General features: G+C 47.9%; 1 protein-coding gene across 4 annotated transcripts in view; it reads left to right on the top strand.

Moving 5' to 3' along the window:
• LMF1 (lipase maturation factor 1) overlaps window positions 1-13,100 on the top strand; it is a 240,766-nt gene that overhangs the window by 72,988 nt on the left and 154,678 nt on the right. For all 4 annotated transcript variants that reach the window (XM_075165486.1, XM_075165484.1, XM_075165485.1 and 1 more), the window contains one exon: window positions 9,517-9,582. In XM_075165486.1, the coding sequence (XP_075021587.1) occupies window positions 9,517-9,582 (66 nt within the window). The remainder of the gene's footprint in view (window positions 1-9,516; window positions 9,583-13,100) is intronic.

Here is a 13,100-nt window from a genome sequence, read left to right on the forward strand (position 1 = left end):
CACTCACTCCAGGGGAAAAAAAAAAAGAAAAAGAAAAAAACCGTGGAAAATCTGACATCTGCATTGTAGAGAAAAATCAATAGATAGGGAGGAATATAATTATCCCCCACTCCTGAAAGAATTTTTAAGATATTTTTTGTAACAGTGACTCATATGGGCTTAGAGCTTGAATGACATTTTAATTATTTAGGCTTTTTTTCATTTTGAATCACCAAAGTACAGCAGCCTGAAAGGGGTACAGTTGGGCAGAGCAATCTGCGTAAGATGAAAAGGAAGGATTTGGCGTGTCGGAGTTCAGCCGCTTCCCTCCCTTCGAGCGGCGTCGGGGCGGGAGCTGCGTGGCGCAGGGCGTGCAGAGCAAGATGCTGCACCGCTCCGCAGCGACGGGTGATGGATCACCCCTTGGTTCCTGAATCATGTTTGCTGGCATCGAGTAAATAAGGAAACAGTTTTGTCGTCTTTGGAGACGTTTTGCTCCGTATGTGAAGCGTAAAATCCTTACGGAGTTGTCTGTGAGGGTGCGTCCGTGGTGGCTCTTGAACTGATATTTGTGCCTGGGCTTGATTCTTTGGGGAAGGGGGTCAGGGACGAAAGTGGGGCTGGAGGAGTTGATGGTGGAGGTGGAGCAAGGGCAATGCCATGGATTTTGTTTGGGCGTAGGCAGGTTTAATTAGAAAGACGATAAGCTAATTAGAAAAGCAATTGAAAGGAGAGCGAACGCAGGAGGGAAGGAGAGAAAGAGAGGTCTGACGTAAAGCTAGAGGTCAGAGACTGCCAGCACCCATCTGCGTGGGGCAGAGATGGGGTGAGAGCTTAGCAGGAGGTCAGGGGGAGCTGGAGGTGCCAGTTAGACCCGCATGGACCTTCCCCGGAGGATGCTCCCTCTCCTTGGGGTGGCTGAGCTGCGTCCAGCCTCGGGTTTTGCAGTGGGCAGCCGGGTGGAGGACCCTCAGAGTGGGGAGATTGGAGGTGGGTTTCTGTGATTTTCATTGTCCATGGTGGCTGTGACGTGGACACGGTGGAGGAATCCTCTCCTGGGATGGACCCGCACAGTTCCCATGCTCTGAGTCTTCTGCAGATCCAGAAGGTCTGGGGCAGGTCCGGGGGGCCCAGGGGGGTCAGCTTACGGAGCGTCTGCCAGCGGTAGCAGGGACCAGGCAGTCTTCAAACTCAGTGTTTTGCTTAATCCTAATGGCAGGAGCTGGCGATGATACAATGAAAAGGAGCCGTGTCCAGATGTGCTCCTGTCACCGAAAAATTGCGGTAGAAAAGCAAGGGCCCATTCCTTTTGCACGTTCATCCTCTCTGTGATTTGAGAAGGCGATCCCCAGCATGCCACAGTGCAAATTCAGATTTCAGAACCCTGAAACCAAACAGTGGGGTGTCTTCGGGGGACGCAGCCAGCAGCTGCGCGGCTCGCATCCCTCTTCGGTTCTGCCTTCCACTCCCGTGTTGCGTTCCCTGTGCCATCACGTGCCGTAGCCTTAGGTTTGGGATGTCTGCCACAACTTAATCAAACTCATGAAATGTAGAAATCATAAACTGTTGGTAAACTTTCTCTCTATGGCTTAATTTCCCCTGAAACCCCTTTTGTTGGATACTCTTTCAGTGATGGGGAAAGAGAAGGGGGCATGTGAGGTTACTCAATCAAGCGAGACTGGAATTGATTCAGTGGGAGCGAAGGGGTAATTTTGATTTCCACCCCCAAAGTCCCCTGGCCGCCAGTTGGCAAACCTTGTTGAATACATTTGCAATCTACTGCATTTGAAAGATAATTTATTAGTCATAAATAGCTAGTTGTCAGCAGGCTGAGTTTTATAAACCGGACTGGTTCAGTGCCTTGCTGGCTGGATCAAGACCTGCGGCAGGCAGGCAGGCAGGTGGATGAATGTTTGCAGGGTTTTGCTAAGAATTTGGTGGGAAATGTTTTTTTTATTTCTCTGTTTGGTTGTGGATCTGCTCTGCATGGTCATCTTTCTTCTAACACTGTAGTAAGCTATCAAAGCTAGTGATGATGCTGGAGGCAAAATATCCATGTAGCCGATATCTTATCTATAGCTCACAAATAAAATAAAAGTACAGTAACAAAGTCATCCTGCGGTGTATCCAGGGCGCACATCGGCTGAGTTTGGGAAATGCTATTTATACATGACTGTGAACGCATGGATGCAGAGCAGGGCTGGTGGATGGAAAGTGCACGGAGGCTGAGCGAGGATGGCCGAGTGGCTCTGGTGATTAAAACCAGGCATTTTATTGAACACCGTTAAAATTTAAAAAAAAAAAAAAAGTCCTAAATGTAATTTTCCTTCCCCTGTGAAAAATGCTGGTGAATTTAATGCACCTTAATTGTGAGAGCCTGGGAGCCCCGGAGGTTGGCGTTTTGGAAGTCCAAGCAGGTGCTGCATCTCCATCCTCCCCTGCGCTCCTCAGCCGTGCCCTAAAGGGAGCAAACTTAGTAGGGGAGAAGGTATTGAGCACATATTTCATTCTGGATGCTAATTCAATCCAGGGTTAACATTTTATAGTTCTCATGCGGACAGCAGCGCAAGGAGATTTCTGAGTGTGCAGAATGGCCTGGAGCCGCAGTCAGCTGTAAATTAATATGATGAAGATCTCAACTTTCCCCTTCCCCAGGCCAGGCGTTCTTATTACTGGCAGGGGCTTGTGTGCACGGTTTGGCTGCCATGAGCTCGGCCGAAATGATCAAACCCCGGTGTCTTTGTAGCCACCATCCCATCAGTATGAATTTAATAATTCTGGTTAGAGCTGGATTCAAAGCAAGGCCACAGAGGTGAAAGGGCAATTGCTAGTTCACTTAGCCACCTGTTTCCTTCCCTTTAGCTTATATTTAATTTGTATTGCTGAATACCTTTCCCTTCTGATATGCGAGGCTTTGAAAGTCCCTTCACCCACCCCCAATGTGCAAACAGAGCTGGCGTTTCTGGGGGTGCTTGGTTTTTTCCTGGGGTTGTAAGCATGTGAGCATGCATATGCCTTTATCACTGGGAGAAGAAAATCAACTTTAAAAGCCATTTCCCTGTCCTTCCCCAACACATACGCACACTTTTTAGTTTTATCTAACGATTAGAGTGGATCATAAAAAGGGAGAAATTAAAAAATGTTTTCAAAAATCTCTATCTCCTGCCCATTATGTCAAAATAAATGCAGAATTCAAGTTTTTAGCTAATGCTCTGCTGGCTCAGAACTAGGAAGAAACTTCCTAAATTTGCCAACTTAAAAAAAAGGAAAAAAAACTTTTCAAGTAATTTTGGAATTTAGAAAACAAGAAACAAGTCAGTGTGCTGAGCTTGCTATAGCACATCTTTTCCGTGTTTCCCAAACGATTGCATCGCCACGTGACAATATTAGGAGCATTATGCCAAGCTGGAATAATATAAAAACATGTATAAATGAGGACAATGACTTCTTACAATAGCAGTGACTTGAATTGACAGAGGAAGCTGCGTGCTGCAGGACCGGGTGCTCCTGGCTGGTGCGAGGTACCCACGGGGCTCACGGTTTCATCCTGCGTCTGTGCAGCATCCCGCCCGACGGGGTCCTGTTTGGTGACACTAACTCCTCGGTGCTATCGCCGTGCGAATAGTAAATACCCATATGCAGCGTGGCATCGGGTGCTGTTTCAGATTGCCTGGGATCTGGAGGTTTTCTTCTGTATTTCAGACTTGTGAAATGTGGTCGGTGTGTTATAAGATAACCAGGAGTAATGACGTTACCAGCTGGCACGTAGCCCCCGCTGTGCAGGCAGCCTGACTTCGCAAGATTAATAAAAAGTCAGGGAGATGGTTGTGTTGGACAAGTAGCTGAAAATGGGATGAGAAAGGCTTTCCTCTTCTTTGTGACGGTGTCTTATTGTACTCACATCTTCGGGATGTTTCAAAAGGGCCATAAAAGCTGGGATGGTTCAGTATGTTGAGGTGCGGTCCGGTCTTCAAAGTGAATTACAGTGGGTAAACATGTACTTGTCATTTTTTATCACCCATCAACTGGAGCTCAGTAACGAGCTCAGCTCCTCAGTAAACAGGGGCTGGCAAGATCCTGCCCCACATACAGCAGCAGTTTCTCAGGAGTTAACAGCAGCTGCCCTTGGAAATATTTTTCTGCTTATTGCCTACCTGTAAGCGTGGCCAGCTTCTGACAGCATTAATTAGCGCTGGGCTAACAGATCCATTTTGATGTTGTATCAAAAAACACGTGGTACCTGAAGATGCTAGAACACCACAGGGAGAAATTAAAGTTGGGAGGGATGGATGGAAGGGGACCAGGCTTGGCATGGAGAACACCAAACTGGAAAATATGAAGAGGGCTCTGCAAGTGTTGCTTTTATTCATTTGCTTCCTGAGCCTTGAACTTATTCTTTACAAAAACTAGAAACTTAAACATGTGAGAGAAAGAGTGATTAAGCTGGAGGCTGGTACAGCAGTTTGTGGTAGCAGCTGCCCGTAGCTGCCACCTGGAAGCTAGCGAAGAGTCTAAGTGCCTTCCTATGTTCTTGGACTTTCAAGGTATCAGGCAGATCCTACTCTCAAAAAATGCCCCCCAAAAGTAACAGAAAAATCCTTTGTTAAAACACTTCCGTCCTGGTTTTTCTGACAGTCAGGTATTGCCTCCAACACAGCCTTAACACAGCAAAACACCAGGTTTGTTCTTAAATTTGTCCCACCTAAGGCTGATCTGTGGAGCTCCGTTTCAATCATATACTTAAAACTGAGTGCCTTGCTGCATTAGAGCCTAAAGACGGGCTCTTTCCTTTCTCTCCTTTCCCTCTGCTCAAGCAACGCTACCAGGAGGTAGCTGGAGGTATGAGACCTGGCTGCCGTGCCCCGCGGGAAGGAAGCGGTTAGAAATGTGATTTTTGGGGTTGTGAGCCCTGCTCTCAAAGTGCTGTTAAATGATTTCTTTCCTTTCCTTGTTTTCTATTTAATTTGTCCATATCGTTCACCTGTTAAACTCTGCTTAATATTTGCCCCCAAAATACTCCTTGCAAGGTGTTTGTAGCTTATGTCCAAATGAGAGGAGGGTCTTCCAGGTCTGCTGGAGTCTCATGGGGTCTTCCCATGTGCATGCCCTCGGCTCCTTTTCCTTCTGGTCCCTCGCAGGTCCTCTCCACATCCAAAGAGAGGACAGTTGGGGAACATCAGAGATGCACTACCCTCTGCTTGTCTGCGAGCAGGGGATGGAGATTTTCCCCTGTGCTTTGATCTGTGGTATGGCAGCATAATCTGCTGCAGCTGTGGAGTCCAGGCCAGTTCAATACACACAGAGAAATCTTGAAAATGGATTGGGAATTGTTAGCAGACTGAAAGAAATCCAGCGAATGTCAAACTCCAGCAGATGTGGGGATGCCCATTTCCTCCCTTCCTCCTTCTGCCCTCCTGTGCTCTCTTGGACCCAGATACCGTTTCTCAAACTAAGTTTGCATCTTCAAGAGAACAGGAGCTGACTTCCAAAAATGTCAGCAGAAGCCAAATAAAACAGAGTCCATCCGAGCGTGGAGCAGTAAGGTATGTCAGAGCTCGTCCTGGGTCTGTCCATACCCAGGGATCCACAACTCTTCACAGCAGGATTATTTAGGGAGCCACCGTGGCTCGTTCTCCTTTTGTGGTCCTCCTCAGCAGAGACGAAGCTACAGAGAATGTAGATTTTTGTGCACTACAAGCTCTTGTTTCTTAGTCCAACTTCATTTGAAAACTGGAAAGCTCACATGCCAGTGTGGGAGTGGAAGTGGACTTGAAGACAGCAGCCGGGTAAGAAGACTTGAAACGCCCCCTAATTATGAGAGTGGGAGTTTTCTATGCTGAAAAACAGATTTGATATTAAGAACTTTAAGTGACTTTCCTGTTTGAAAGCTTTATAGTAAACAAAATGTGATTAACTCACTTAGTGACTCATTGCAGGAAAGATTTTGATTTTCAGTATGGTGCTTTTCTATCATATACTTGTTTTAATTAGGCCTGCTGAATAATAGAGCTTGATAACAGCTTGGGCAAGGTAGGAGGGAAGGTCATCAAGATAGCTGTCGTTTTTTAATATTCTAGCATTCTTGCCCAGAGCCTTTCTCAGTGTCCGTCCTGCCACTGATGGGGCTGGCGGCTGCGGCACATCCTGTGAGATGCTATCTACGTATCCTGTAATTTTAGAAAAGGTTCGAGGGGCAGAGCGAGCCGCGGATGATTCAGGAGGGGGAGATGAAGCCGTGACTGTTGACAGCGAGTCTGTCTTGTCCCTGCCTCCCCTGCTCCAGCCCCCGCAGAGTGATGGAGAAGAGAGTGACGGGATCTGCTGAGTAACTCACTAGAGAGTAAAACCGCAGAGCAGCCGTCGGTACCCACCGCCCTGCTTTCCCATCCCGCGAGTCTTGTATGATGCCAGTTTGCATCCATCGTGCTTTTATCTGTGCCTTTACGGATCAGCTCTGCTTGGGTTTTTGTGGTGGTGGTGCTGGTGGGGGGTGTCCTTTTCGTGAAGATGCTGAGCTGCAGACCTCCCCAGCCGGGGTATTTCTAGGTCTGAGCTCCTGGTGTGGAACCATCTCAGCCGCGCATGGAGCCACTCCCAGCCGTTCCCATTGCAACTTGCATAAGACGACAGCGTGTGTGAGGTTTAAAGGTGCCTCCTTCCTCCGGAGGCTGCTGGGAGGGCCAGTGCTCGGGCTTCAGGGAGGCTCGCAGGGAGTTTTACAGGTCTGAAGGCCAGCAGGGATGTGCCGGGCACCTCCGGGGACGGAGCGTGCGCTGCACTGCTTTGGTACCCTTCCTCGTTCCTGTGTTGTGCAGAGCCACATCAGACGCCACAGAAACCTTTGCCTTATTGCTATCTTCCTTATCAATCACTCTGTAGAATAATGATCACCCTTTACTGTATCTCCTTGTTCATCCTCGCTGGTTACGATGGCGTTGATTTGCTCTGTTGCATCTCTAGCATTTGCCTCTGTGAGGTGGTGCTTTTCCTGCGGCTGACAGTTGATGCTGAGAGCTCGTGGGGACCGTGCTCGCTATCTGGCATTTTCTTGGTTGGCCACAGAATGGTATTGTGTACAAATGGCCCTGCCCGGGGGAACTTCCATCGTGCTCCATGAGGTGTGCCATGAGGAGTTCGGGCTTTTACTGCCTTAACTCTTCCAGGTTCTCCTGGTTCATTCTTGGCTAAAAATTACAGGGTGTAAATTGTCTGGATTCACGGTTTTTGAAAATGTGTAATAGTTTCTGTTTACTGTCCTCTTCAGTTAGCACTGGCCTGAAAAATATTTCATTTTTTTATGACTAGGAAAAAAAAGGAAAAATAATTTGGAACAGCAGATGGGTAAAATCTGCTTGAACTCAGCAACGTGCCTGATAACAGGTATAATTTAAGGCTGTAAATTGAAGCCCTATTGAAGGCTACTGGGGTCACCCCTGTTCACAAAGACATATATGTCTAAACATCATCTGATATAAGGCTCAGACCAAGAAAGGTTCCTATTTCTTATTAATTTACCTGCCAAATAAGCTTGTAAATATTTTTGTGGATCTGTGCTTAAGAAAGTCTATATTGGGTTAAGCCCAAGGTCCAATTAAGTTCTTATATTGTCTCTAATAGCAGCCATTAACAGATGCTTGGGGAGGAATATAAAACATAAAGTGATCTTCTGGGGCAGCTCCTGGCGATCAAGTGGTGTAGGGACTTCCCGGAGAGGAGTTTGTGCTCAGAAGTTACCCCGAGCCTGTCCTCTGGGAATGCATCTAATTCCTTTTGAACGCATTTGTACTTCTGGCTCCCATAAAGTAAATGATCTGCTGTGTGGAAGAGTACATCTTTTGTTCGCTTCTAAACCAGCTACTCGATCCTTCCATCAGATTGCCTTTACGTCTTGTATCAGGAGAAATGGTCAATAATCGTTCCCAGTTGACCCCTTCTGCATCAGCCAGGAGTTACGAGACTCTGCTCGGTCCTCTCTTTTCCACGCTCGACAGCCCTAGGCTCGCAGACGTCGTACAGCCCATACTCAGCTCGGGAACTGGGTATTTCTGGATATTTACTTATGACGTCTGGACAGTTTTGGGGGGTCTTTAACTGGAATTTGGAATTTTTCTTGAGCCTCAAACCTGCTAAACTTTGCTTAATGCTGCAAGTGAAGATTTTTTTAGCAATTTGGATGAAACCAATAGGCTGGGATATGCCGTAGTGCTGGAATCTCCTCCTCCTCTGAGCTCTGGGATTTTAGCACAGCAAGGTCACTGGTCCTTTCCCACTGCAAATGTAAAGAAGCTTCAGGATGCTCCTGGTGTAGCCGGCAATGGGTCCTTACAGAAACTCCCTGTATTCTTCTACTAAGGAAGGCAGGAACATTATAATTAGGGGCAATGTCAGAGGTAGGCAAATACCCCCTAATTGTATGCAGATGATAGAGCTGGTTCAACCTTTTGACTAGTGAAGCTTTCCTCAATTTGGGATATTGTGATCCTAATCAGGGACCTTTCCGCCATACATCAAAGCCGTCAGGCTGAACCCGCATACCTTCAGGCTGGCACGGCTTGATTGCAAGGCTTCCTGCAGGCAGGCTCATCCCTGGCCAGGTGTCTTTCCTGCTGTGGACGACTGATTCCTTTTTACTCTTCATCACTGAGGCAGAGAAATTTAATCCCAATATTACTGCCAGCCCTGGAATGGACCCACTGATTTGGAAATTTCACCCTCTTGTTGCCCTGAAATATCAGTGCACAGCAACCTCTGATACCTGCTTATTTCATTGCCAACCTCTAACCTAAGGTGGAGCAGACCTGTCATTAGCGCGTTCATCTGTGTTTAGATCTGTCAGCTTCCTTCCCCTTCTCCTCTTTTGTTTCTCTAATTACTTTGATTGCATCTCTGTATCCAGCTCAGGGCTGGTGAGGCTGCGGGGTCCCCATCCCAGTCTGTATCACTATGTCCTTTTCTATAGGCAGCAGAGGCGGCTTTGCGAGAGGGAGAGAATTGGATCTGGATTTTAAAATTGTGAACATGGCTGTGTTTAGGTCTGCAGGTAACTTTTCGGTCTGTTATAGAGAAATGTCCCAGCGGCAGAGCCTGGTTTTCAGGCTTTTCCTATGGCTTCTCGATGCTCTGCGCGTCCCTGCCTCGTACCCAGCCGTGCTGGAAGCCGATGCTGGGAGCCCTGGGCTGCTCATAGCCGCTCTGCAGAGGCTCGGCTGTGGGTGAAGCATCTTCCAGCACCCTTTAAGTGACGTGGCATATTCCGTAAGGATTTTGTGTCAAATTTTCAGTAGACAGGCAGTGGAAGGAGTCATGTTGGAGCTCTTGTTGCATTATGTTCCCTCAGGGTCAATGACTGGGCCTGGGGTGCAGATGCGGTGGGTCTCCGGGGGGTTATTCCAGCCTCTGTGCTTCCCTGCCGTTACAGGTTCCCCCTGTAGTTTAACCAGAGTATTTGGCATCTTGAGATAATACCTTGACATACAAGATAAAGTAAAATAAAATATTTGTGACGGTATTTTTTGTCTTTTGTTTTTTTTTCCTCAGGGGCTGATTAAAATTCGAGGAGATCGCTGCTGGAGAGAGTTAACTTGCATGGATTATCACTACGAGGTGAGACATATGCACATTAAAACTGATTTCTCTTGTCTGCTTTACTTTGGTAGTAAAATTTTCTCCAACCTTTTCTCTTCTGCCAGGCAGCTATCCATGTTTTCTTTCTTTATCGTTGCCTTCTGTCTCTGGCAACGCAGTCAATGTCCATGTGCCAGCTTGGTGATGCTGTTGTTCCCAATCAGAGCCCTAAAAGACCGATTTCTCTCCTTCCCTCCCCTCACCATCATGGACTGATTCAGGAGCAAACCTGAGCCTCACTGAGAACTCCCTCTGTAAAAATGCTACAGAGAGGAACAGAAAGGAGTTTTCCGTAGCGTTGTGCTGAATGCTTTCTGCTTACGCTTCCAGAACGTGGACGTATGTAGACAGAAATAGAGCATCTCGGTGCTCTCCAAGATGCAGAGCACTAATCGTTGGCAATTCAGAATTACATGGTTTTATCTTTTTGACATCTGTTTCAGTGATTACATTGCATTCTGATTATAAACTGTGGTTTGTATTCTGGCTCTGAGTGTTGTCTCCTCTTTGATTACAGAGAGGGAACTCAGCTTCCCCTCTCTTTTTACCTACATTTTTGCATGTTGTATAAACAGTGTTAAAAAAGAAAGAAATTGCTGCGTGGACCGACACTCCACTGGGCGAGTAGCCCTGGTTTAACGAAGGAAATAGTACTGAAGCAATATTCCCTCCTCCAGATTAACATCACAGCCACTGAAAACGGCACACTACGTTGTAACGCCTCTGATCTATAATCTGTGTCCCTCAACGAGCGGGTGAGCGCGCCGCATCTGTTAGGACGAGGCTGCAAAGTCGCAGCCCGATGCTGCACGCGTCCCGTGTTGGTAGGACCTGGGCACCCCTTCGTGCCTCAACCGCACAGTTATTTTCAGCTCAGGCCTGAGCTGTCAGTCCCTGGAGATGTACCTTTGGGGTGACATTCTCGGCGGACCTTCATCACGTCTGGAAACCATTTCCCCACTCCAATTAAAGCTGGCAGAGCCTGACTTCTCTGACCTGCAGAACGTGTTCCAAGGTGTTGCCTATGAATTACTTTTTACGGGGTAGGCACGCTGAGCAGTGGAAACGGGGACGCTCGTACAGGACCTCTGTCTTTCCACCCTTGTGTGAAGAGAATTGCACGTAAGTGCGAGGGACTACGTTACCAGTCCTGTTACAGGACTGGGATTCCTCTCACCAAAATAGGGGAATAGGGCTTTATTTTTCGCTCCTGTGACTGAGTTAACTGGTTGCATGTTTTGAAATGGAATTTTGCAGGTCCAGAAAGCTGTATCTGCCTTTTCAGCTTTAATGCTCCTTTTTTTGTTAGTATCGTTTACTTTTAATGGGGTTTCATCCGCTGAATGCAAGGGTGACCTTTTACAAAGGCTGCTGCTCAGTTAGCTCTTGTTGGACCATCGGTGTCCTGCTTCATTCTGAGTAAAACTTTGGATGCAAAGACCCTTCGGTGCTGTTGTTCTTAATCCTGAACACAAAGGCGGCTGCGGTAAATTGTCCTTCATTTTTGCCTAGCAGCGTGAGGGCTCTGCTCCGCGTGCTGCCAGGCACCTGGCAGCAGTCAGAGAAAAGCCAGCTCAAAGCGAGCCCCCCAGAATGCCCCGGCCGGCTCCGCTGGTGACCCCAGCCCACAACAGTCAGCCTGCGTAATCCCAAATATTTCAAATCAAAACCAGAATCAGTTCTGTAGCCCAGAAGGCTAATTAAGACCATTCCTGTCATATCCATAACGCAGGATCCCCAGCCTGTGCAAGTAATTGGGAACAGGGGCAGGGGGCAGATCACATTATCAATATCAATTATTTTAATCCGCACAAAAGAAGCTGCAATAAAAGGAAAATGAAAGAGGCCAAACTTTGTCTACTAGCGATAACAAAGGACTGCAATTCACCTGCTGATTTCAACCAGCCAGAGGGAGGGAGAAAAGGGTGAAGCTGAAAATACCTCTGCGAGGGAGGGAGGGAGCTGGGAATCTGCTCGTAATTAGGATGATAAAACTGGGTATTGGACCAGCTCGTAAGTGGACCTGGGCCAAATGTAGTCTGCTGTGATGTATGTTGGCCACCCCAGCTCTCCTGTTCCAGTCCTGAGCTGCAGTCCAAAACCTACATGGGCTTCTCTGCCAAGAGAATTAATGAAAACACATGGCCTCCATCTCTCGCGTGGTGAGCGCGCCCTGGACTATTTATTTGTAGTAGAACCAGCAGCTATGCTCGTGGAAAATAACATTTCCACTTTTGTCAGGAATCGTGTATAAAATAGTAAAATGTTGTTATGGCTTGGTAATTAAATGGAGCATATTTTTCCTCCCTCTTTCCTTTATAATGTGCAGGGCCTTAATCCCAGCCTTTATGGAGATCTGTTCCTCAACTGAAGACCCTCTGTTTAGAGGGCTTACGATCTGTGACGCTGTGTAATTTGGAGAGGGAAATGGCAGAATGCATGGTTTATATAGGAAAGGTATTTTCCTACCAGCCTAACACTCCTCTGATCCCTGAGGAGTAGATGGGCTCCAGTAAGGGTGGAGGAGAAAGGCAGACACTGATGGAGTTGAGAAGGCTTTGCTACACCACCGTACACAGCCTGGCACATGGAAACTGCCTGGAGGCTGGGCTGAGGGGTGGGGGTAGAAACACTTGGCGGATTAATCATGGCTCTAGGTGCCAGGAGTCCCAAACTCTAATCCCAGTTTGGCAAGACAACCGTGAACAGAGAATTTAACCTTCTTCTGCAACAGTTTCTTTGCTAATGTGGCCAGAGGCTCCGAGGTAGATGGGTGCGTTTGCACCCTGGGGTGCACGCCGGTGAGGGCTCCTGATGCCCGTTGTGCCCCAGAGCTTCGCTGCAGCGGTGTCCACATTAGCAGTGAAAGTGGTCGTGCACGGGAGGTAACTGGCAGGTGAAGTCCTGGGGTCTGGCACGGGCTTTATTTGTTGGGTTTGCCGTCATTTCATTGCCGGCTGTGCTTAGGTGGACTTTTTCCCCTACAAAAAGTCCCAGTAAAAGGGAGGCTTTTGCTCAGTGGAACCTGTTCCTGATGCAGTTAATGCAGAGGGAAGCTGCTTCTGTGTTTTAGGTCTGTTTGTCATCATGATTATTAAGCATTTATCTACTGTGTACACAATGGTTTACAAATATGCGTGCAGCGGTTTGCAGACTGGAGCTAGATTTCTGCTTCCACTGGAGCGCATGGCACGGATCCCACGGTGTTCGGCGGCATCCCGCCCGTTGGGCGAGACAGAGCAGCCTCGTTCCCCGCTTGTGTGAGTGGGGAGACGTGGCTGAGCGTGTCCCCCTGCCCCTGCCTGTCCCTGCCTGCTCCAGAGAGCATCCTTCCCCCCTGCAGAGTGCAACAGCTCCCTGCCATAGCCAGGCTCCCATATGGACCAGGGAAAAGGTCTGTTACAGAAGGTTTTGTGCCACTTGAGGCCATTTCTGGAGCTTGGACAGCTTGCAGGACATTGCCCGGGCATTGGCTGGAGCAGCTTTCTAACTGCTGT

This window comes from Calonectris borealis, chromosome 16 (assembly GCF_964195595.1).
Source record: "Calonectris borealis chromosome 16, bCalBor7.hap1.2, whole genome shotgun sequence".
Lineage (NCBI taxonomy): Eukaryota > Metazoa > Chordata > Aves > Procellariiformes > Procellariidae > Calonectris > Calonectris borealis.